A 25,715-nucleotide genomic window follows, 5' to 3' on the forward strand; every position below is an offset into this window, starting at 1 on the left:
GTTTGTAAATGGAAGAAATGGAGGATAAAATCAGGGGTCGTGTCCAATATCTGCAACTTGCAATTGCAGATTTCTTGCAGATGCATAACACAGACTAGAGCCAATCTTTTTTTCGATTGTATTCCCTGCCCTAATTTGTTAGATTTGGAATCGAAGAAAGCTCGTCTCGTAAATCTCCTTCATCTCGTTGGTTGGATTGATCAGATTAAGGCTTTAGGCGATTCTAAGATTGCAGGTAGGGTTTTTTGATCTTTCCCTTTCTGGTGTTTAGCTTTCTTTGATTTTTGTGGTGGTGGCAAAGTAGGCATTGTCCAAGCCGACAATGAGAAGATGAAGGAAGGAGAGAGTCGGTTAGAGAGATGAATGAAACTGGGTTAAAATGTGTTACTCAAGTGTTGAATTTTACCTTAGGATTAGAATATTACACGTGTCGATAATCCAACGATCCACAAGAGGAAATTGCACCCGGTCAGAACAGGAGCGGATAAAAATCCCATTCATTTTGCCATAATTTAGGAAGCGGTTTCCGCTCTTAATGTGTGGTAAAAAGGCGTGAGAATGCACCTGTCTTATACTTGATTTCGAAGGATCTTAATTTCTTTTTTCCTTTTTTGGCAAAAGTAATTGTCTTCTAGTTATGGTTGGTTGAGCCGCCGCTGAGGCATATCCTTGTCGGATCCACGTCATTTCCTTCTCAGCAGTAATTTTATACCTCTTGGCTACTTCCTCTGAAGCATCAAGTCATTTAGGTGATGATTTGAAGTATAAAATAGTAGCCGTCAGATTGTCATTTTAAATATATGATACTCTCTGAACGAGGAACAGAAAGACAACAGGGGATCAAAATCCTTCTCCTGGTGATTCGTACGTGAAGGGAAAGAGACGGGCGCAAGTGAATCAAGTTGCATATGGGGTTTCGTAAAAGTAGGGTAACTGCCAACTACGTTGCAGACAAGCGTGCCAATGATTGGTACGCCATTCGAGAGCTGACTCAGCAACGCCGTGGAGACTTCAACTCTATTGCCAACCAGCCGTGATAGATGACAAATCTTTTTAATAAAGAGAAATGAGTTGGAACCAAAACACTCTTATGGGTTTCGTGCATGATTCGCGTATATAAACCCCAACCGAAGTTCTCATTTCTCCAACCACAACGATCTGAAATCATGGCGGATCCACTTACTGTTCAGAAACCTTCTTCTTCTTCTTTCTTCTTCCTTTCTAGGGGAAGGAAGCTTCTCATCTATGGCCGACCATGCTCTTGAACCCATCCTTCATCCCTTCTGAACAAGCCTTCTTGATCTGTTGTTTGTGAGATTCACTGTGAGTGTGTGTTGGGAGAGGACAGCGCGCGCTAGCTAGCTAGCTGCAGCCATGTCTTCTGGGCTTTTATCCACAATGCAGAGCAGTCTTCCTTCTGCTGCGATGCTTGTGCCAAATCTTTCCTTCACTGCCGAAGTGCAATCCTTGGCATGGGTTGTCTCTCCAGAGACCATAACTCAGTTGCGCCTCGCCGTCGGCTTGATCGGTAGAATTGTCATCTCTTTTCTCAATCCAAAACACAATTTTCCCAACCCTATTTTCCCTTGATCAGTGAAATCACAGAGGTAATTGTTTTTATTCCTAAGCTTTGGATTTGGCATTATTTGTTTTTGCAGGGAATGCTGCTTCCTTGCTTCTGTATGCGGCTCCAATGTAATAAGAAAGAAAAACTTAAATTGATTCCTTCTTTCAATTCAGTTCTTTTTTCTGATTCAATGGTGGCTCTAATGGTTTTCATTGCTACAATTGCAGATTAACCTTCAGGACGGTTGTTATAAAGAAAACCACAGGGGAATACTCTTGCATTCCCTATATTACTGCTTTATTGAACTGTTTGATTTATGTGTGGTATGGGTTACCTTTGGTGAGCAATGGCTGGGAAAATCTTCCCATCGTTACAATCAATGGTGTGGGGGTCTTGCTTGAGTTGTCTTTCATCTTCACCTATCTCTGGTTTGCTTCACCAGGACCAAGGGTTAGTGAATTTTCCTTCCTAGCTTCCATTCTGTGATTTTGGGTCTGTTGCATAAGAGTATCTGATGGATCTGATTGTGATTCTGGGCTTGCTGCAGAAAGTGATTTCTCTAATACTACTTGGAGCCATTTCATTTTGTGCTGGTGTGGGAGTTCTATCAATGACAGTACATGAACGCACTCTTCGAAAGGCCATTGTTGGGGGTGTTGGCTTTGTTCTCTGTGTTGGAATGTATTCTTCTCCTCTTGTTGTTGTGGTGAGTTCTCTTTCTCATCCTAAGCCGTAACAATATAAAGTTGTCTCTTCAAGAATTCTTGATTTGATTCATCACTTTACAATTGTTTTTTCAAATTGCAGAAGCGAGTGATAGAGACGAAGAGTGTGGAATTCATGCCTTTCTATTTATCTTTCTTCTCATTCCTCACCAGTTTACTGTGGATGATTTATGGGATCTTGAGTTGGGACATTCTGCTCACGGTTAGTGTTTGCAATTCTAACCAAAACTCGAACGACCCAACCCCCAAAGAAAGAATTTCAATCCAGTGATGGACAGAGAAGCTCAAGGTTTTATTAACTGATATTAGAATTTCTCTTTTGCAGGCTCCTAATCTGCTGGCTTGCCCAGTTGGTCTCCTCCAGCTTGTGTTATACTGCATGTATAGGAATAATCAAGGGGTTCCTGAAAAGCCTAGCAAGCTGGATATAGAGCAGAGTGGATCAGATATAGAATCCCAGCAGCGACCATTGCTGAGTGATTATAACAGTGAAAGTAATTGAATCTGAAGATTATGAAGGTCTTGTTCAGGGGATGTTGGATTGTGCTTTTATTATTCTATAAAATAAATAAAGGTGTTCTTTGGCGGAGATTGCTGAATTTGATTCTTTTTAAGAATTTTTTGTCAGTTTTCTCATGTAGCCACCAGTGGTTGAATCATGGGCTTAACTTGAAACAACTTAGAAGGAGAACAATTAGACCTGTAAATGGATAACCGAAATCCGTCTCGAATTCGCATTCGCATTCGTTGAAGAGAGTTCGAATCCGAATATTTTCTTACCGGAAAATATCCGTATCCGTCCGATAACTAAACGGATTCGGATTCGGATATATGCTAAACGGACTGGATAATATCCGGATATGATATTATCCGTTTATCATAAAAAAATATATTTTTATGAGTTTAATTAATAAAGATGTTTTGGAATTTGGGGAAAGTTGCTATCTATTTTTGCACGTATTTTAAATCTCTTCTATACAATCACTTGTCACATCATTAAATGACTTTTAATTAAAAAAATTAATATTTTTCGATAAGCTCAACAGACTTCACGAGCATCAATGGCTGGGTTTTAAAAAATTATAAAATACTATTTTTCATGGTAAGCATTAGCAGAATCACTTGTCACATCAGTATATAATTTAATTAAAAAATCAATATTATAATCTCGAGTGACTTCACGAGCATCAATGGCTGTTATTTTCCAAAATTTTAAAAAATAAAATTTTAATATAATCACTGTAGACACACTGTTTAAGGAGACCTGTGGGCTGCAGACTTGCAGAGTTGCAGTATCTCCTTTCGTCTCCTTTTATCTCTTCTTGGCTTGGGAAGATTTGAAACAGCCTTGCTAAAAAATTCGAAACGGTGAAAGCTCTTCTTTCAACCCTTTCCGTCGACCAGCGGCAGCGGCAAGTAACAGCAACCACCTTACGGGCGGCTGTAAGTAAGAGCATGGCTTTGCATCTTCAGGTACATGTTGGCGATTCCTCATCAAACTCTTACTATTCTCGCGTTTCATGGGCTCTTGTGCTTCATACTGCGCCCGTAAGAATGTTGCTTTGTCTGTCTTTGAATTCATCTTAAAGCGCCGACGGTGGTCTGGCTGTTCTTGTTGGGTGCTCTCAAAGCCGGCGATCTTCGTCTGTTAAATCCTCTTTGAATACATTGAAAATGGCGACGGTGCTCTGGCTATGCTTGATGGGTCAACCCTCAAAGCGGACGATCATTCACCACTTCACCAAAACTCAAGTTCTTCAGATCGTAGTCACCGGAACTTGAAAAATGGCAAGCAGTAATCGGATAGTTTTGTGGATCCGATAATAATCGGATATCCGACGGAGTCACGGATTCGAATTCGGATACCCTTAAAAAATATCCGTCGGATATCGGATCGAATTCGAATATTGGATTTCCTTATTGGATTCGAATTCGGATACACCACTATCCGAGCCGAATCCGATCCGTTTACAGGTCTAAGAACAATGAGACGATAAGAAAAAGGAAGTATCTCACAATAGGAAATGATACTAATTGATATGTATTCATATTGGAGACAATCAATATACTAAATGCATCTATTGTACTTAATATGATATATTACTCAATATGAGATGATACATCTTCTAAAATCACCTGACTGATATGATACTTGAAACCAGTACTTTAAATCTTGATAGGCATCGGATGGCAGAGCTATGCTGTACACATCACAACGTGACCCTCTAGCCGTCTGATGTGCACTGTGCATCTTCTCCCCTGCCATGAACCTACTTAGATGGGATAACATTTTTCTTTTTGGTAAAAATTTAGATAGCGTGAAGGTAAGGAACATGGGCATAGAGATTGCTTGTGGAAACAGACAAGAAAGTCAATTTCTCTGAATGGATTCAAAATAATTCATTCAGGACAAATGAAAAAGATCTGATTTTGAAATAACACATTTTTGTGCGGGGCATATAGAATTTGCTCAAAAGATAAGAGGGTTTGTTTTTCCCTTTGAGCAAATTATATATATAAATCAAACAAGTTCATATTGTAAATGCATGTGCACCTCCTGGATAGGAAGGCCTTCATCGTGCGGTGTCTCACGGAGTGGCCAAGTTCTATTGAGAGCGTAGGTCGCCACATCTTTAGCACCTTATGAATAAATTAGTTTCTTACATACAAAAAAAAAGTGATGACTTATCATCTATTGTACTTTTGAACAAGTCCGATTTTACCACAGGGGTTGGTGGTTTAGTGGTTCTAAGCTCACTCTCAAGTGGTTTGGTAAACTCATGTCTCAAGTTCGGATCCCTTGCTCTTTTGTTTTTTGCATTGAACAGTTGTGTGTTCTGGGCCCCCCCCCCCCCCCCCCCCCCCCCCCCCCCCCCCCCCCCCCCCCCCCCCCCCCCCCCCCTTGGCCTCAGGCATGAGTGTCAACCTCTAATGGATGCCGTCGATTTAATAGGGGTATTTTGCGCTCGATAAAAAGTAAAGCCGTAATGTCCGAACATTGCGTAGTGGTTAACGAATGGGGCTGCATCCCCTATTTTGATTACCCAAAAAAAAAAAAGTCCGATTTATAAGTCCATAATCCTTTTTTAATTATAAGTTAAACAAGTCCATATTATTATAATAATGAGGTTAAGTGATGACTTAGTACCTATTTTATTGTCGAAAATTCTTAACTACCCACTTTTGCCCTCAAATTTACTACAATTTCAAATTAAAAAAAAAAAAGAAAGGAAAGAAAGAAAGAAAGAGAGAGAGAGAGAAAGTAGAGGGAGAGGTGAACAACATTACATTTACAGTAGAATTGTTATATTTTAAACTATCTTTTTCTGTCTAATATAGTTTGATTTTTTTATTAGCTAAATTTCCTTGTAAGTAGAATGAAAAAATTTGAAAGAAAAATCTCAAAAGTCAATCATAGTTAGTTAATAGTTTTGCAATCAAGAACTGTATGTATAATTCGGTCTTTTCTTTCTAATTGATTTCATATCAACTATTATTGGTAGATGGTCTCTATAACTCATACATACTGGTAGATAACACAATCACTACCAAAAGGAGTTGTTGAAACCAAAGAATTGTGAATTCATGGCAAATTGTAGCAACTGATGCCACGGTTCGATTGACTTAGAAAAGCCATAAATAGGTGAAACTAGGCAAAGACAATTGGAGAGTGAAGTTATTGGATATATATGTTGCTTGTTTGACCATTTTTTGAGGGCCAACCATTTCTTAAACCTCAACAACCACTCCAAAACATGCCTCCTTATAGGAATATGTTGCTATTGTTTAGTTATACTTGATTTTTATTGATGGTTTTTTGGCATTCTAAAATTGGTTCAAGCAGTTGGGAGTTGCTCATTTGGGACATTGATTCGGGTTCACTGTTGCAAAAGGAGTTCACGGTGTTGCCTTCTCTGCTATAGCTATGGAAATAGAACCAATCAAGAAAGCCATCCTAAAGGTGCTTCGTGATATAAATACAAGTTGTCTATAGCGTGGTGGATTACTCTATCTTTCCTACTAGATTCCTCCTTTATGGAGGCAAGAAATTGTTTCTTAAATACTTTTGGTTATTAATATTTTAATTTCAATAAATAATAATGATAATGATAATAAAAACCAAGGGAAAATGTAAAGTCTTTCATGATATTCGATGGATGGTGTTGAGATTGGTCTTCATGGGCTAAGTCAGCCTCACTTGAAGTTATCTTGTTGGGGAACTCCAGTTGGGGTGTGATAAGTAAAAATAATGATAGCAAGCTAATCGGGTTGAACCATGATTGGTCGGTTTATCCCGGTTGGGACCGGAATGAAAAGTTAACTTGAAAGTTCCTTAGTGCTAAGAAACTCAATAGTTGTGGTAAGAATTGTGATCCCGTTAGATTCGGGATAGGAACTCAATAGTGATGGTAGGAATCGTGATCCCGCCAGATTCGGGATAGATAGTCGTGCCTAGGAAGGAATGTGGAATAACTCAGATTAGGAGAGTCAAAACCCTATGATCGTACGATCAAAGATGAGACTTATTGATTGATCCGATGATCAAGGATTGAAGGTAAACCTATATAAGCTAATGAATGCGAAGAGGAGGTAACTGAATCACTTTCCCTCCATTCCATCTTTCAATTAAGCTCTACAATTATTTAGGGCTCTTCAGTGTGCTTGTATTGACTTGATCATCAGAGGCGACTTCTCGACCGACAAGTCAGTTTGCGTCTGACCTTTGTTTTGCAGGCTTCCAGTGGTCAGACAATTCTCAAACGCATTGTTTGGCGCCGTCTATGAGAAACAATTCAAAAAGTCATGGTGGTTCAAATTGGATCAATAACCCAGAGAAATCAGAATCATGATCCACCTCTTCAAGGTGATGATCCATTTCTCCAAGTCATTGAGGAGCATGAAGGAGAAGAAGTTAATGGTGGCAGATGTTTGGGTGTCAGAAACAACAAAGGAATGGTAATCTTAACAACGCAAGAACAAATGAATCAAACACAACAGTAGATGAACTAGATGCAAGTTCAGATCCTAGACATGCAAGCGTTACTCAGAAGCATATTGGCAAGACGCATCAGTGTTCCGAGGAATCCGAATCCTTACGATCAAGAAGAAGCAAGACGCCATGCTCGAGAAACGGGAATGAGAGCGTCGCCTAGAAGAAGACATTTTTCAGGAAGACGACTAAGATCGGGAAGCAACTGCATGGGAATGTTTGCAAGGTTTGAGAGAGGAGTCAAAACCCATTCCACAACTTTACATCGATCTAATAAAGTAAGTGTCCAAACATCAAGCCCTAGAGTTGTTGAGGTCGATTGGGAATTGGCGAATATCAATAAGAAGTTGGGAAAACTTATAGAAGGAAGAAAGACCGATGACATTTACTTGATCATAAAAAATAAAAAAAAACCCATTCGTGGATGCAATTGCCAAGTACCAAATTACCTATAACTTTAGACTCCCAAATTTCTCATTATTTGAAAGTAGTGGAGATCCGGAGGTACATATAAACTACTATCAACAAACATTGGCGGTGGTTGAAAATTCTGATGAGGTACTTTGTCAGGTATTTGGTTCATCCTTACTGGACAACACAGAAGTGGTTCTCGAACTTCCTGTCAAGATTAGTTGTTAGTTTTGATGAACTTGTCAAAAAGTTCATAGGACGAGTTCAGAGTGACATTCAAACAGAGAAGACCGCGGAGACGTTATTTGTCATTAAGCATGCGAGGAATGAGTCAATTCGGCAAAAACAACCTTGTTTATAGGAATATCACACAAATGATTGTTTGAGGTCTTATTAAAACACACTAACTACTTATGCTAAACTCTTGCAGAAGTGCTAGAAGCAGGTAGAGGTATCAAAAATCATTGAAGCCCGATGGGGAGAAGCAAAGGCAATGAATAATGTGCAGAAGAACCTTGAGGAAAGACAAGGTTCGGGAGGACCAAGTACTGACCGAGGATAGGGAGCTTGCTGACTGACAGATCTAGAAACAGGTTGAGATCTTGATTGATCGAGTAATGCAAAAAACCTAAAGAAGTTCTATCGGTAGATTTTATCCCCTTTAATGGTATATAGTACACTTAGTCGGGCAATTTTGTAACACGGCTTCGACCGAGTATATAATCAATCTATGAAATGGTTTACTTCGGAATCCAAGACCCCTCAATGGGGCATTATGGTCAAGAATTATTATTAAAGAAGATTGTAGGGCCTCAAAATTTTCAAGTAAGATCCATCGGTCAGGAGTTATCATGAAAAAAGATTGCAGAGCCTTAGATTTTTCGAATAAGACCCCAATAACACTACGATCAAGAATTATCATTAAAATCAATTGCATGGCCTCAAATTTTTTGAATAAGTCTCCATTATCTTTAAGGCTTCAGACTTTCTGAGTAAGACCTAAAAAGGGCTTTGGATTAAGTCCCCATAATTTTTAAGGCTTCAGACTTCCCGAGTAAGATTTAAAAAGGGTTTTGGATATTTTGAATAAGTCCCCATATTTTTAAGGCTTCGGACTTCCTAAGCGAGACCTAAAAAGGGTTTCGGATTAAGTCTCCATAATTTTTAAGGTTTTGGACTTCCCAAGTAAGACCTAAAAGGGCTTCGGATTTTCTAAATAAGGTCCTATAATTTTTAACGCTTCGGGATTCCCGAGTAAGACCTAAGAAATTGGGCTTCGCAAAATAATAAGACCCACTAAAAAATTAGAAAAATCGGATGAATATTTCTAAGGAAGAGCCTCAGATATATCCTGAATAAGATCAACTAATTTGATGGAGTTTTGAAGGAAGGGCTTTGGTAGTATTCTGAATAAGATCCACTAAGTATCAATAAACTCAAACATCCAACCTCCAATGAAAGAATTTCAATATTCCAGTGAAGGAAACAGAAGCTAAAGGTTTTCTAAACATATATTGGAATTTCTCTCTTGCAGGCTCCTAATCTGTGGCTTGCCCAGGTTGGTCTCCTCCAGCTTGTGTTATATGTGTAGGAATAATCAAGGGGTTCCTGGAAAGCCTAACAGGCTGGATTTAGAGCAGAGTGGATCATATATAGAATCCCTGCGACCACTGCTCATTGATTTAACAGTGAATCTGAACATTTGGGCGAGACTCTTATTTGATTATTTGATTCTTTTAATAATTTTTCATTAGTATTCTTTTCTAGCCACCCGTGCCTGAATCATGGGCTTAACTTGAAAACAAGTTGGAGAAAATGAGATGATCAGAAAAACAAAGAAAAGAAAATGAAGTATCTCACTATATGACATGAAACTAGTTGATATGTATGCATATTGGATACAATCAATAAAATATATGCCTCTCCTTTTTTCTTCTAAAATGCACGTATTGGATTATGCTAAAATGTATTACTTACAATGATATACTACTTGATACGAGATGATAAGTCTCTCAAATCACCTACATGAGCCACTTTTTGTAACAAGGTCTATGTGGAGCTTGAAACAATTGTTCTCGGGTCAAGGCTAAGTTTTAGACCTTAACCTTGACCGAACTTGAGTCACCAACCCTAATTTAGAGCACAAAAATCTTTTTTTTCTAGGATCATTGTAGATGCACTTCTAATACAACACTTCTAATAAAGTGATAATAACCTCTGATATCATCAAGTCCTTGATCCCTAAGGATGAAGCTGATGAGATTCTAAAAATACAACTCAGCTTGTTCCCTCAACCCAACTTTCTATTTTGGGTAGCAACTAGAAATGGGCAATTCACAGTTAAGTCGTCTTATGAAGTGCTTATACTGAAGAAAGAAAACAAGTTGAGAGAAAAGCCATCCTCATCTTCTAGTGGACTATGGAAGCAAGTGGATAAAGCTGTATGGGATTACATCTGGAAAGTAGATGCTCCACCAAAGATTAAACAGCTTTTATGGAGGATTTGTGGGAGAGGCTTAGCAACATCTGAGGGGCTGATCAATAGAAACATACAAGTCGATCCATTATGCCAGAGATGCGGTAAAGAAAAGGAGAGCATTGATCACATTTTCCTCTCATGTCCATTCGCTAGAGCAACATGGTTTGGGTCTCAACTTTCATTTACTTCCCCACAAGGAGAGGAAGCCAAACTCCATGAATGGCTTAATTCATGGAAATCTATTGGTTTTGGAGAGGGTGGCTTGACAAAGGAAATGACATCCTTGGCGGCTTTTATTTTCTGGGAACTATGGTTGGCCAAAAATGCACTAATTTTCAACAGAGAGGTATCATCTCCTCATCAAGTTATTGAACGTGCAATGAGGCATCAAGGTGAGTATCTACAAGTGAATCCCATCAAATCAAAAATTGTGGTAAGTAGATTGGAGAGACAACCAAATTGGTCTCCTCCAAGCATCGGTTGGGTCAAAGTAAATTCCGATGCAGCCATGAAGAAGGACAATGATAGATGTGGTTTGGGTTTCATTATTTGAAATGAAAGGGGTGATTGCTTATTAGCAGTTTCGAAACCTTCCTCTGCCCAATCATTGTTGGTTGCAGAAGCTATGGCCTTGAGGGATAGCATGTTGTTCACATTGGGCGAATGTCATGACAAGGGGCATTTGAAACTGACAATCAAGAACTTACCCACCACTTGGAAGATTGTCTCCATCTTGGCCCCCCGGAAGTTAGACCGATTCTGGATGATGTCATATACCTCAGAACCAAGTTCATCGAATGTGTAATTCATCATATTTATAGGGAAAGTAACTCATGTGCTGATTCCCTAGCTAGGAGGGCTCTATCTCTCTCGAGCGAGATAGCTTGGCCCACTTCCACTCCTTGGCTCGAGGACCTTGTCAATTTGGATGCCTCGGCTGTAGCTCGTGCATATCTTTCTGAATGAAGCTGTTGTTTACCAAAAAAAAAAAGTCTAAAGAGATCATGGGTTCAAACCTTCGCCCTTCCACACCTTTCTCATTAGCCGATCAGGTCCAACTCAAGGTTCCAAGTGGATTCAAGCTGATTAGGTCAGCCATACAGCCGTGTTAACTCATTCAAGATACCGATTATATATGTTATTGAAACCGATATGCCGACCGGCGGTCCAACCGGCTGACATAGTTAACCATAGCTGAGGCGGCTAAAACCTGAATGGATCGGAAAAGGACATTGACAACAAGTACCAGCCGGTGACAATTTGCCACATGGAGTCTACGAGTCAGCAAGCATCTTATGACCACAAATAATTTGGTGGCAAATCGGGTCCGTTAAAAAGTATTGATCAGACGGGTAGAAACGGTTACAAATGCTGAATAGATATAGCAAAAGTCTTCGGGATTCGGGAAAAGAGAAAACGTGGCGGTGCAGTGGGCGCACCATCGAAACTCGTCCCTTTCTCTCTAAGATTCAAGAACTTTCGAGAGGAAATGAGCCCCTTCTCCAGTAGTTTCATACGTGTCAATTTCTTATTGGACTGGTGTACGTGGACGGTGGAGCACCAGCAATTCCTTCTCGCTCAGCTGTATGATGACATGGCGAAAGCCTATTGGAGGGAACACTCTAGCGGGGCAACACTCCGTTACGCAGGACCTATAAATACAATCCCTGAAAATGTTCGCTCTTCAGTAGTTCGATACACAAAGCACAGAAAGAGAGAGGGTACGAATTCTCAAAGAAATAAAGATGGCGACAAAACACAAAGCAGCAGCATCATATCTTCTTCTCTTCCTTTCAGGTAATTTTTTATTTATTTTCGATTTTAGTTATTTGATTGAGTTATCTGACGGGAAAGTCTGGAATCTGAAGATCAATTTTGCTGTTCTTGTGTTTTTTCTAGCATTCTTGTTCGGATTAGCAGTGGCTGCGGATGAATCTCCGAAGCTCGGTACTGTAATTGGGATAGATCTAGGGACAACCTATTCCTGTGTGGGAGTCTACAGAAATGGTCACGTTGAGATTATAGCGAACGATCAAGGAAATCGAATCACCCCTTCATGGGTTGCATTCACTGACAGTGAGCGTTTGATCGGAGAAGCGGCCAAGAATCAAGCCGCTCTCAATGCCGAACGAACAATCTTTGATGTTAAAAGGCTCATCGGGCGGAAGTAAGTAGAACACATTGGTTAACCATTGCTCTAGTTAAAAGGATTATTCTGCTCATATCATTAAAATCTTGTTGCATTTACTGGTTTTTAGGTTTGATGATGCGGAGGTACAGAGAGATGTTAAGTTCTTGCCTTACAAGGTGGTGAATAAAGATGGAAAGCCGTATATACAAGTGAAGATGAAAGATGGAGAAACCAAGGTGTTCAGTCCTGAAGAAATCAGTGCCATGATCCTCGTGAAGATGAAGGAGACGGCCGAAGCATATCTTGGGAAGAAAATTAAAGATGCAGTTGTTACTGTTCCAGGTATAGAATTTGAATTTATTCATCATTTTTCCTAAAAATTTGTATGATTTTTACTTGTGATCTGACTGGTTTTCCTCCGTGATCTCTGCTTGTTCCTTTTTGCAGCTTATTTCAATGACGCACAGAGGCAGGCCACTAAGGATGCAGGTGTAATTGCAGGGCTTAATGTGGCTCGGATAATTAACGAGCCCACAGCTGCTGCAATTGCCTATGGACTGGACAAGAAGGGTGGAGAGAAGAATATTCTGGTTTATGATCTGGGTGGTGGTACATTTGATGTTAGTATCTTGACGATCGACAATGGTGTCTTTGAGGTTCTTTCAACCAGTGGTGATACCCACTTGGGAGGTGAAGACTTTGATCACAGGGTAATGGACTACTTCATTAAGCTTATCAAGAAGAAGTACAACAAGGATATCAGCAAGGATAACAAGGCTAAGGGAAAGCTCAGGAGGGAATGTGAGCGTGCCAAGAGGGCATTGAGCAGCCAACACCAGGTCCGTGTTGAGATTGAATCCCTAGTTGATGGGATTGATTTCTCTGAGCCATTAACTAGGGCTAGATTCGAGGAGCTGAACATGGATTTGTTTAAGAAGACAATGGGTCCAGTGAAGAAGGCTTTGGAAGATGCAGGGTTGAAGAAGACAGACATTCACGAAATTGTGCTTGTCGGAGGGAGTACCAGGATTCCCAAAGTCCAACAGCTTTTGAAGGATTTCTTTGATGGAAAGGAACCCAACAAGGGAGTTAACCCTGATGAAGCTGTGGCTTACGGTGCTGCTGTTCAGGGTGGAATTCTCAGCGGTGAAGGTGGTGATGCAACCAAAGGTAATAGATCGGTTCTCGCTTGTTACAATCGACAGAGGTAATCAGATATTTTTCTTGGTTCCATTTTCTGAATGGTTTTTCTGTTACTTGTGGCAGACATTCTTCTTCTTGATGTTGCACCACTGAGCTTGGGTATTGAAACGGTTGGTGGAGTTATGACCAAATTGATCCCAAGGAACACTGTGATCCCAACGAAGAAGTCTCAGGTTTTCACAACATACCAAGATCAACAGACGACAGTGTCGATTAAGGTAACCAGAGAAACATGATGCAGAAAATCCCCAAATTGAGTAACTACTCTGCATTTTGATTTACAGAACCCCCTTGTGCTTGTGAAACTTTCAGGTTTATGAAGGTGAGAGGAGCTTGACGAAGGATTGTCGTGAGCTTGGGAAATTTGATTTGTCTGGTATCCCACCAGCTCCAAGGTCAGTAAACAACATACTATATTACCCTTCCCTTTGTAACTGTTAAAAATTGCAGAAACGATTGAAATCTTAAAAAAATCCTTTTCTGGAATCTGTTTTGTTTTAAAAACAGAGGAGTTCCACAGATTGAGGTCACCTTTGAAGTGGATGCCAATGGTATTCTACATGTGAGGGCAGAGGACAAGGCGGCAAAAAAATCAGAATCAATTACAATAACAAACGACAAGGGGCGTCTGAGCCAAGAAGAGATCGAAAGAATGGTGAAGGAAGCAGAGGAATTTGCAGAGGAGGACAAGATGGTTAGGGAAAGGGTCGATGCTAGAAACAAGTTGGAAACATATATTTACAACATGAAGAGCTCCATAAACGAGAAGGATAAGCTTGCAGACAAGATCGACAGCGACGACAAGGAGAAAATCGAGACAGCTTTGAAGGAAGCTCTTGAATGGCTGGATGATAACCAGAGCGCGGAGAAGGACGATTATGAGGAGAAATTGAAGGAAGTTGAAGCTGTGTGTAATCCAGTAATAAAGCAGGTGTACGAAAAGACTGGTGGTAGTTCTTCGGGTTCTTCCGATGATGAAGATGACTCTAATGACGAATTGTAGAAACTAGGAATTTTAATGGTGCAAAAATTTTCTTCTCTCTTTTTTCTCTGCAAATCCTCCAGTGGGGTTTACGGGTTGCACATTTTTCTTGAGGTTTTTCTCTGTTATCAATTTCATTGGTTTTCTTATTTTTAGTAGTTGTATAGTAGAAGATGTTTGGAGATTTGAAAACTTTATAATTTCTCATTTCTCACTTGGATTACTGTTTATCTTCTATTAATGGCTGGCTAAAAGTGTTCCAAACGCTGAACCAGTGAAGAAATTATAGCAGAAAGCATTAAGTTATTTCCTCTGGTGGGGAGTCAAAAATTGAACATTGACAGGTGCGGGGAATTTTTATCAGACCATTTGTTTGAAGCTTTAAGTTATTTTCTCCGGTGGGGAATTAAGAATTGAACATTGATGGAAGGGTAAGTGATGAATTACTCTACCTACATGGGCTTAATGGAAGTCGTCTTACTTATGAGTTTTTTTGTTACCTCTACATCTACACAAGCATTTCGGTAACATTCTAAACTCCATGGTATAAACCATATTGAAGGAGCTAAAAGAGCTAGAGATAACCTCAGGAGAAGTGGTGAGAAATGATATGTATAGTTTAGGCCTTGTATCTAGTATGGTTACGAATATAATTGATTGGAGAGCAAGAATCCATGTAGCCGACCCCATTTAGTTGGGACAAGGCTTATTGTTGTTGTTGTTGTCTAAACTCCATGATATATTATTTAAGAAATTTGCATGAAACATGCTTTTAATTATTGAATCTTTTATTCTTATTGCAAATGTTGCCAATTTACATTCTGGAGTAGAGTTATTATGATTTCCATTACCATTATGGGAAACATAGTTAGGCTGATTTGGATTGCAACGATGACAATTAGTTTAGCCACAATTTCAGTGGTCACGATTTCTAGTACGACTTTGTTATGCAAATTGATTTATCATATAATAGTTGTCATTAGAATTGTAATTGTTATGTTATTGTAGGGACACAAGGCTTTTGATTGTCACCAAAAGTTTAATCATGCTCTTTAGATTGGATCTAATGCTTCTGCTTCGGTGAATTTTTCAAAATTTCATGCTTCTTTTGTTGGTGATAATAGTTGGTACCCAAATTTAAGAGCCACTAACCATATGACTGTTGATTATAGCATCTCTTTGCTTCTCAACCATATACAAGATTTGATCGAGTGCAAATTGGTAATGGATTAATTCTATCCATCAGTCACACAGTAATGTTCCCTTACACTCCTCTTCCAATTGGTTAATGTTAAAAGATGTTTGCAAGTGCCTTGTTTCACGAAGAATTTATATCAATCTCTAAATTTCCACGTGATCATATTGTTTTATTTAAATTTGATCCTGATATATTATGGATCAAAACGAGGACATGCCTTCCATCGGGAACAGCTGAGAATGGATTATATTAGTTGTATTTGAACGAAGGAAAAGTAATGAATTCTTTTTCTCAAGCTTTGATTGGAGAAAGAACCTCTCTTACCCAATGGCACAATAGATTGGGTCATACTGCATTGCGCATTATAAAAAATTTAGTTTATCAGTTTCATATGAAAAAAATTCTTTTATCTCGATTGCACGTCAACAAGGGAAAAATCATCAACTACCCTTTAGATCTTCATTTTTAGTTTCAAAAAAGACTTTTGGACTTGCTTTACTATGATGTTTGGGGACCATCACCGATTATTCAAGTTGTATGTTTTGGATATTATGTGATCTTTGTTGATGACTATTCCAAATTTATTTGGATTATCCTTTTACTCTAAAATTTTAAGTACTTGGTATTTTTTAGAAATTTAAACTTCTAGTAGAAAATTTGTTTGATTGACGAATCAAACAATTTTAGAGAGATTAGGGTGAAAAAAACAAATCAGTTTCAAATTTTTATCTGGCTTTCATGAATGAAAGGGGGCAGTTGAAAGAAGATATAGATATATAGTAAAAAATGTTCTAACTCTACTTGTTCATTCTAGGTTACCTAGAAAATATCGGCCTCATACATTTGAAACTACAATTTTTCTGACCAAGAGACTACCAACCAAAATCATTAAAACTGATCTTCATTATTTAACAGGTAATTTTCATCTGAACCCCCTAAGGTTTGATTCATGTCACTTTTAGTCCAATAAAAGTTATCCTTTGCATATGGCTCTCTTGAGGTTTCTAGAAATGACAAATTAAGGACAAATCATAATTTTGATGACCAAAATACCCTTATGGTGCAATGGTCAAGATTGTACCATGTATGCCATTCCGATCCAACGATTTATGTTAAAAAGAAAAATTTTAATTATAATTTTAATCTTTTTATTTTATATTTGAGGGTCTTAAGATTTCAAATTTATAAACTTATATCCTGATTGAAACTCAATCAAATCCCACTCCCATTGCGCAAGAAAGAAAACCACACTTTGAAGAATACTGAGATCCACAAAATACCTAAGCTATTTCTTAAAGGTTCACTGCTTACTTCCACAATGTACGAATCTGAAGACATCTGAAGATAGAAACCAAATAGACAACTCAGTACGAAGACATTTCACTGAGAACACTAAACCTAGAAGTTGGAAACTGTTGGAAACTGTTGGAGCTGTGTTTCGGATATTCAGATAGAGAGATGTGGGTGGGTGGAAGGTCAGCCTCAGGGGAATTCAACATTTGTGGAACCAAGGATTGAGGGTTCGTTAACTATTTTCAGCACTCTCGAAAAACTGCATCATACTCATGTCTAGATTCGAAAGTTTTTTTCCTTTCATAGTGTCTCATTGATTAGGTCTACCTCCTTATCTCCTTCTTCCTACAAAGCATAGATGCATAGATCTTCCCAACCATCCATTAAACCTCATTTTTCTAATTTTTGTTTCTTGCATCTCTATGAACAATTCCATTATAAATCTCCTGTTTTTCTCCCTTTGAAGATGATTTCATCAGGTTGTTTGATCGGAGCTCTGTCTTGTTACAATGTATATTTTACTTCTAAAATTGCATTCATTTGTTGGAGTAGCGACTCTATTTTAAACTATTTCGATAAGATCCTAGAGATGTATCAAGATTTTCGTGCTTCACTTAGACTAGATCTAAACAATAGATACCTCTTTCCAGGATTTCGCTTACCCACACATGGCGATCTAGTATGAGCTTCAAACCCACAAAGCTGCTTGTGATTGCTTTTGTATCAGTAACTGATCACGATGAAGCGAGCTCCATAGCTGAGCTTCCTCGTCTGTAATGGAAATGGGAATGAGATTTCATTGAGTTTCAATAAGAGGTATAAGTTTGTAAATTTGAAATCTTAAGACACAAGAATATAAAATAAAAAGATGAAAATTGCAATTATAATTTGTTTCTTTTTTAACATAAACCGTTAGATCGCAATGACATACATTACAATCTTGACCATTGCACCATAAGGGTATTTTGGTCATCAAATTTATGATTTGTCCTTAAATTGTCATATCTAGAAACCTCAGGGGAGCCATATGCAAAGGAAAACTTTTATTGGACTAAAAGTGACATGAACCACAACTTAGGGGGTCCAGATGAAAATTACCGTTATTTAAATTGTTTGGAAAATAGCCTGAGTATGTTTTTTTACATGTTTGTGGATGTACATGCTATCCATGGCTGAGATCTTACAATAAGCATAAGTTGAATTTTCGATCTGACATTTCATGTTTTTTTGGGATACCATAACAAACATATAGGCTACAAATGCTTGGATAGATCTACTGGAAATATTATAATTTCGCACCATGTTGTTTTCCATGAGAGGTGCTTCCCTTTCAATGAGGATAAACCATGTCATCCCTCATATCAGTCTCAAATACCATCCCTCCATGGACCATCGATACCTTTATCCTCATTCTTACCACTATTGAGTGTCCATCATAGTTCAACCTCAAGCAGGTCATGTAGTCCTTCACTGAGTGAAACACCTCCACCCTCTCCTCTAGATAACCCTTCTTAATCAACTATAAATAATCCAAATCAAACCCCGACCTAACTAACTCCATTTGAAATGGTTCAAGAACAAACCCTACCCACAAAACCCCCCAAAATTCCAAACCTACCTATTGAATCTAATCCACCGACATCCTCCCCACCAACCCAACTTGAGGTGACCTTACCTACTAAACCATGGAATACACATGTTATGATAACTAGAAATAAGTATGGTACACGCAAACCTAAACCTTTTTTGGCCAAAACCCCAACTCTGGACATGACCGAAACTAAACCAGCCAACTTCACTAGTGCCAATAAATATCCTTATTGGAGAAAACCGATGGATCTGCCTGAGTTCACTATGCTTGTAAAGAATAGTACTTGGTCTCTCTCATTGCAAAGTCAATACAAAAACATCATTGGTTGCAAATGGGTCTTCAAAATAAAAAAGAAAGCAAATGGATCCATAGATCACTATTAAGCAAGGTTAGTGGCAACAAGTTTTAACCAACAAATGGGGTTTAGGTTATAATGAAACTTTCAGTTCAATAGTCAAATCAACAACCATATGGCTTGTACTGTCCATTACAATTTAAAATTCTTGGCCCATTCATTAGATTGATATTTAGAACACATTCTTGCAAGGGATTCTACAAGAAAAAGTTTTCATGAAACAACTACCAAGGTTTGAGGATCCTATGTATCGTAATCATTTCGACAAATTGCAGCGCAAGCTCTAAGGGCCTGGCTTGATAGACTGAGCGATTTTCTACTAGAGACTGGTTTTCAAAATTCTAAAATTGACACTTCTATGTTCATTTGTTCAAGGGCAATAGGAATAATATATGTACTAATTTATGTTGATGATTCCATTTTTATGCAATTTTTGGAACTACAATAATTTTTAGGAATGTTTGTCATTTGATTCTCTGATGGCCTCCATCTCAATCAAGCCAGATATGTTAAGGACTTCATTGCAAAGGCCAACATATACATGATTGCAAACTGGTTCTCACTCCAATCTCCACCACAACAAATCTAAGCAAATATGAAGGAGAACCAATGACAGTTCTAACTCAATACCAAAGCATTGTTGGAGCCTTGCAATATAAACTTTAAGCTGACTTGATATTCAGTATGCAGTAAATAAATAAAGGCTGTCAATTCATGCATAGTCCCATGAAAGATCATTGAACTCTTGCCAAATGAATTCCTTGCTATCTTTAGGGTACAATAACTTATGGGTTTGTTTTTCGCAAACACTCTACACTCACCCTCTCTACATATTTTGATGTTTATTGGGATTGGTGTCCAGATGATAGAAAATCTACAGGAGGCTTTGCAATTTTTTATGGGCTCAAATTTAGTCTTTTGAGTTCAAAGAAGTAGGCAACAATGGTCCATTCCAGCACAAAATCCAAATATATAGCTCTAGCTAATTTAACAACAGAGATTAACTTGGATTCAATATCTTCTTCAACAACTAGAGGTGTTTTTGTCATAAGCTCCAATTTTATGGTGCCACAATGTTGACGCAACGTATCTCACTGCAAATCTGGTATTTCATGCTAGAACAAAATATGTGGAAATTGATTTCCATCTTTTGTGTGAAACAATAGCCACCATGAAGCTTGAAGTTTGATTTCTCCCCACTAAAGACCAATTGGTTGACATTTTTACAAAGTCTTATCGCATCAACGGTTCAATACTCTTCTACACAACCTCAACTTGAGCTTACCCCCATTAAGTTTGCTTAGGATGTTAGAATACCAATTGCACATATATTCCTTAGCAACCAAATTGGGTAATTTGAATTTGAATTTGAATTCATTAAAATTTTTACATCAAGAAATTTCAGACGGAAAAAGATAAGGATAAAAATTGTTTTGTCCTGTGCAACCAAATAGGTAATTTGAATTCGGATTCGAATTCATCACAAGTTCTACATCAAGAAAAATAAAAAAGGATGAGAATTGTTTCGAATTTCAAATTCAAAAGAGTTGTGTAGCGATTGTATCTTGTGATAAGGATTTAGTAAATTCAATTATAAAAAGAATCTTACATCTAGAGGCTTATTCTATAAGAGGTATACCAGCTGATGTGATATCAAAATAGAAATTCTATCTTCTTTTTTTGTTTGGTAAGTCAGTACTTCATTGCATTAAAGGGGAAAGAAGGGTGGGAAAATTCTGAAAATGGGCTGAAAACACAATGTTTCACACGGAACCAAGGAAGCGGAAACAACAACTTGTCTTACATGCAATTTGATGGGGTCATCCTGTTGGGAAGGGATGGGTCAAGCCCAATATACCTTTAGAAACCCTAAATCTTTTTTGCACACCAAATAAACCATTAGTCACCCAGTCAAAGGGAACAAAAAACATGCCACAAAGGCGGACACATAACACGCCTCAAGGGCGGACACAAACACACAACACGCCTCAAGGACGGACACAAAAGTCATTTGGTTGTCGCAGTGGTAACATCAAAAGTGCGGAGGAGGGTTAAACCTGCCATCCGGCGCTGCCGCCTTTAATATACCCTTAGAAATAAAACTGCAACAAATGCAGCACCAAATAAACACCGGCACCCACAAAGGGGAACAAAAAACACGCCACAAAGGCGGACACATAACACACAACACGCCTCAAGGGCGGATAGCTTAAGGGCGGACACAAACACACAACACGCCTCAAGGGCGGACACAAAAGTGGTTTGGTTGTCGCAGTGGTAACATCAAAAGTGCGGAGGAGGGTTATAATGCCATCCGGCGCTACCGTAAAGGAGTTCAAGCTTGCCGCAGAAAAACTGGTATCCCGATTTGGAGTTTATTCGGCTGTGTGCACCGCTGCAACCAAAGAAAGCACACCGCTGCAACCAAAGAAATTATTTGTTATTTAACAACTGAGGAAAGGGGAAAAAGGAAGTACTGCAACCAGGGAGCGGGAGCGGCCGGAAAAAGCAAACAGATCGAAGATCGGTCGCTGCAACCAGAGATTAGGATTTTTTTATATTTTATTTTATCCGAATGAAGTGAGTGATGAAAAGATAGAGAAAGCGAGATGGGAGAGAAAACTATGCTAGAGGCGATGAGACTAAGAAACAAAAAGGTGAGAAGAAACAAACAACTCAGGTCTGTTTTCCTAGCAGATGAGGAAGGAGAAGAAGGCGGAAAGAATAGGAGGGAGGTGAGAAGGGAAACGCTGGCTCAGAGGGAGCAGTAAGATCGGCAGAGAGGCGGCAGCGAAGGAGAGAGGAGGTGAGGGAGGAGAGTCGGAAGGGAGAAAATAAGGATAAAATCAGAGAAACGGAGAGAGGAAGAGAGGAGGTGAGGGATCCTGACGGTGAAGGGGTGGAGGTGGAGAGACTCAGAGGGCGGCGGCAAGGTTCTGTTGCTGCAGAGCGGCGGCTAGGGTTCCTCTCCCAAAATCGCAGAGCTAACTTTTGGAACTTGCTGCAAAGTAGAAATTCTATCAAAGACCAGAGAGAGAAAAGAGAAATTATGTATATTCTCTTTCCTCTATAATAATTTATTTGTAATGTAAGCTAGAGTCTTATAGTATTTTGGAAAGTAAATATTGATAACGCTTACAACTAAAAAGAAGTAAAACAAATAAATCAAGATTTTCTTTAATGGAAGTTCCTTTATACGGGTGACCTCGATTACCCAAAGAGTCATAAATGGGAACTCCGAATGTGTTGCCTCCTTAGTGATTCGATATACGAAGCACAGAGAAAGAACAGAGGATAGACGTTTCGACTTTTGTTTGGATTAGCAATGGCCGCTGATGAATCTCCAAAGCTTGGTACTGTAATTGGGATAGATCTAGGGACAACCTATTCGTGTGTGGGAGTTTGCAGAAATGGCCATGTTGAGATTATGGTGAACGATCAAGGAAATCGGATCACCCCTTCATGGGTTGCATTCACTGACAGTGAGCGTTTGATCGGAGAAGGGGCCAAAAATCAAGGCACACTCAATCCCGAACGAACGATCTTTGATGTTAAAAGACTCATCGGAAGGAAGTAAGTTGGAAGGAATTATTGGTTCTACACTACTTAAAACGATTACTCCGTTCATATTATTAAAGTTTTGCTACATTTTCTGGCTTTTAGGTCATCAAAGGTACAGAGGGATATGAAGTTCTTACCTTACAAGGTTGTGGACAAATCGCGGAAAGCCGTATATAGAAGTGAAGATCAAAGACGGAGAAACCAAGGAGTTTAGTCCTGAAGAAATCAGTGCTATGATACTCTTGAAGATGAAGGAGACGGCAGAAGCATATCTTGGGAAGAAAGTTAAGGATGCAGTTGTTACTGTTCCAGGTGTGAGTGTAGAATTTGAATTTATCCCTCATTTTTTCGTATATGTTGTACCTTTTTTTGAGTTGTGTTGATCTTACTGTTTTTCTCCATGGTCACTGTGTGTTATTTGTTGCAGCTTATTTCAATGACGCACAGAGGCAGGCCACGAAGGATGCAGGTACAATTGCAGGCCTTAATGTGGTTCGTATAACTAACGAGCCCACAGCTGCTGCAATTGCATATGGACTGGACAAAAAGTGTGGAAAGACGACTCAGAATATTCTGGTTTATGATCTGGGTGGTGGTACATTTGATGTTAGTATCTTGATGATCGGCAATGGTTTGTATAAGGTTTTCGCAACAACTGGTGATACCCACTTGGGAGGTGAAGACTTTGTTCACAGGGTAATGGATTACTTCATTACACTTATCAAGAAGAAGCATAAGAAGGATATCAGCAGTGATAACAAGGCGTTGGCGAAGCTCAGGAGGGGATGTGAGCGTGCCAAGAGGATACTGAGCAGCCAACACCAGGTCTATGTTGACATTGATTCCCTCTTTGATGGGATTGATTTCTCTGAGCCATTAACCAGGGCTAGATTTGAGGAGCTGAACGTGGATTTGTTCAAGAAGACGATGGATCCAGTGAAGCAGGCTTTGGAAGATGCAGAGTTGAAGAAGGAGGACATTGACGAAATTGTGCTCGTGGGAGGAAGTACCAGAATTCCCAAAGTCCAGCAACTTTTGAAGGATTTCTTTGATGGGAAGGAACCTAACATGGGACTAAACCCTGATGAGGCTGTGGCTTACGGTGCTGCTGTTCAGGGTGGAATTCTCAGTGGTGAAGGTGGTGACGAAATCAAAGGTAATAAATAATCCGTTTTCGGTTTCTGCATTGTTTTTTTTTCTTCTTATGGATGGGTATTGAATTTATTATCAATCAGAAGAAAATGTACAAAGGAGAAGGTGGAGAGGGAGTTTCTGCATTCGATAAGAGGTAATCCAATGCTTTTCCTTAAATTCCATTTTCTGATTGGTTTTCCTTTTACTTGTCACAGACATTGTTCTTCTCGATGTTGCACCACTGAGCTTGGGTATCCAAACGATTGGTGGGGTTATGGACATAGTAATCCAAAGGAACACTCAGATTCCAACAAAGAAGTCCAAGATTTTCTCAACAACAGTCTTTGATCAGCAGACCAGCAGTGTCGATTGAGGTAACCAGAGAATAATGATGGAGAAAATCCCCGAATTGAGTTGCTATCGTGTATTTTCATTTACAAAACCCTATTGTGCTTGTGAAACTATCAGGTTTATGAAGGTGAAAGGAGCTTGACGAAGGATTGTCATAAGCTTGGTAGATTTGTTTTATCTGGTATCTCACCAGCTCCAGCGTCAGTAAAACAGCAGCACACCATAATTCCCTTTTGTTTGTTAACTGTTAAAATTTGCAGGAAGAATTGAAACCTAAAAAACCCTTTCTGGATTATGTGTTGTTTCCAAAACAGAGGAGTTCCACAGCTTGAGGTCACCTTTGAGGTGGATGACAATGGTATTATGCATGTGAAGGCAGAGGATAAGGCTTCAAAGAAATCACAATCAATCACCATAACAAACGACAGGGGGCGTTTGAGCCAGGATGAGATCGAAAGAATGGTGAAGGAAGCAGAGGAATTTGCAGAGAAGGACAACAAGGTTAGGGAAAAGATTAATGTCAGAAACAAGTTGGAAGCCTATATTTACAACATGAGGAGCAGCATGAACGACAAAGACGGGCTTGCAGACAAGATCGACAGCCAAGACAAGGAGAAAATAGAGACCGCTTTGAATGGAGCACTTGAATGGCTGGATGATAACCAGAGCGCAGAGAAGGATGACCTCGAGAAGAAGTTGAAGGAAGTTGAAGATTTCTGTGGTTCAGTAATCAATCAGCTATACAGAAATACTGGACGCAAACCTCGTTGTATCTAAAATCTTTATTTAAAGTCCTGTCTTGTCTTGTCTTGTCTTGGTAAAAAAAAACAAAATCCTTATTCCTTTTGACATTTCTTTATGATTTCTTAATGCTCATTAGTGGAACTAGTATCCTTAATTAAGGATGAAAATGAATATCAAGGATAAAGCTGATCGCATTTGATTCCATTCTCTTGATGGTTAGACCGTTTAAATTTTTCTTCTATTTTTAGTAGATGCTATGTTCAAATCTGATCCCTCCAGTGAACTGCGATCTAACCTAGTGAATGTGGGCTACCTGGGTGGTCGAACAACCATCTTTAACCATCAAGTCAGATTTGAAGATGACACCATCTTAAAACTGGGGCTTCAAGTGTTCTGAGTTGAGTAGCTAAAGAATCATTGTCTTAGATGAGGTAGGTGGGGGACTCTGGAGTATTTATGGTGTAACTTGATCTCCTCAAGGAGTGACACATTCGATGAGAAAATTGACCAAGCTAGCTGCCTGGCACGTCAACTTCTATAGGTGACACGATGGATTCATACGTGTTGACATGTCAGCTTCTATCCAGTATAGCCCTATGGGAACGGAGCATTTTTGTGGACTGGAACGACCTTTGAATTTCTTACGGGTGGCTCCTTTCGTTTCGGGGCACGTCTTTTGGTGCTTGGGAGGTATGATCATCCATCCTCGGGCTCGGATTAGGGGTGTTAACGTATCGGATTCGGATTGGATAGTGGTAATATCATATCGCATCCTATTATATTCAGACGGATTCGGATAATATCCTATCAGTTTTGTTGACATCTTTACCATTTTGTTTGCGAGGTTAAGTTTGAAATTTAAGAATTTAACGACTTTGGTAGTTATTTTAGTAGAAAACCTAGAAAAATAGTCACATATCTTAAGTAAAAATTTATAAAAATAAGAAAAATAAATCTAAATAAGTAACTTAATCAGATAATTTAATTGGACGGATAATAA

The 25,715-nt window shown here is 39.0% G+C and overlaps 2 protein-coding genes and 1 pseudogene across 2 annotated transcripts; all 3 read left to right on the forward strand.

The window, feature by feature from the left end:
- Window positions 1-1,125: 1,125 nt before the first annotated feature.
- Window positions 1,126-2,986, forward strand: LOC149010785 (bidirectional sugar transporter SWEET3b-like). The gene is made up of 6 exons (XM_089162822.1): window positions 1,126-1,528; window positions 1,659-1,695; window positions 1,795-2,017; window positions 2,115-2,273; window positions 2,375-2,494; window positions 2,618-2,986. Exons 1-6 carry the CDS (start codon window positions 1,375-1,377, stop codon window positions 2,792-2,794), a joined length of 870 nt encoding a protein of 289 aa, XP_089018948.1. The 5' UTR covers window positions 1,126-1,374; the 3' UTR covers window positions 2,795-2,986.
- An 8,890-nt stretch (window positions 2,987-11,876) lies between these two features.
- LOC149010786 (luminal-binding protein 4-like) lies at window positions 11,877-14,792 on the forward strand. The gene is made up of 7 exons (XM_089161646.1): window positions 11,877-11,969; window positions 12,072-12,339; window positions 12,431-12,645; window positions 12,751-13,473; window positions 13,570-13,724; window positions 13,819-13,901; window positions 14,014-14,792. The coding sequence occupies exons 1-7, from the start codon at window positions 11,918-11,920 to the stop codon at window positions 14,507-14,509; spliced, it is 1,992 nt and encodes a 663-aa protein (XP_089017772.1). The 5' UTR covers window positions 11,877-11,917; the 3' UTR covers window positions 14,510-14,792.
- A 6,440-nt stretch (window positions 14,793-21,232) lies between these two features.
- On the forward strand, window positions 21,233-24,748 carry LOC149010787 (luminal-binding protein 4-like; annotated as a pseudogene).
- The last annotated feature ends 967 nt before the right edge of the window (window positions 24,749-25,715 follow it).

Source organism: Hakea prostrata, chromosome 7, assembly GCF_041222555.1.
Source record: "Hakea prostrata isolate BN-2017 chromosome 7, UWA_Hpros_2, whole genome shotgun sequence".
Classification (NCBI taxonomy): domain Eukaryota; kingdom Viridiplantae; phylum Streptophyta; class Magnoliopsida; order Proteales; family Proteaceae; genus Hakea; species Hakea prostrata.

What these genes read in the sequence shown, in the direction of transcription:
- LOC149010786 (XM_089161646.1), top strand. Translation starts at nt 11,918, where the DNA reads ATGGCGACAAAACACAAAGCAGCAGCATCATATCTTCTTCTCTTCCTT. An exon ending in AGGTGGTGATGCAACCAAAG is followed by an intron (nt 13,474 to 13,569) that starts GTAATAGATCGG and finishes TACTTGTGGCAG; the next exon opens with ACATTCTTCTTCTTGATGTT. An exon ending in GGTATCCCACCAGCTCCAAG is followed by an intron (nt 13,902 to 14,013) that starts GTCAGTAAACAA and finishes TTTTAAAAACAG; the next exon opens with AGGAGTTCCACAGATTGAGG.
- LOC149010785 (XM_089162822.1), top strand. Translation starts at nt 1,375, where the DNA reads ATGTCTTCTGGGCTTTTATCCACAATGCAGAGCAGTCTTCCTTCTGCT. An exon ending in CTTCTGTATGCGGCTCCAAT is followed by an intron (nt 1,696 to 1,794) that starts GTAATAAGAAAG and finishes CTACAATTGCAG; the next exon opens with ATTAACCTTCAGGACGGTTG. An exon ending in CTTCTCCTCTTGTTGTTGTG is followed by an intron (nt 2,274 to 2,374) that starts GTGAGTTCTCTT and finishes TTCAAATTGCAG; the next exon opens with AAGCGAGTGATAGAGACGAA.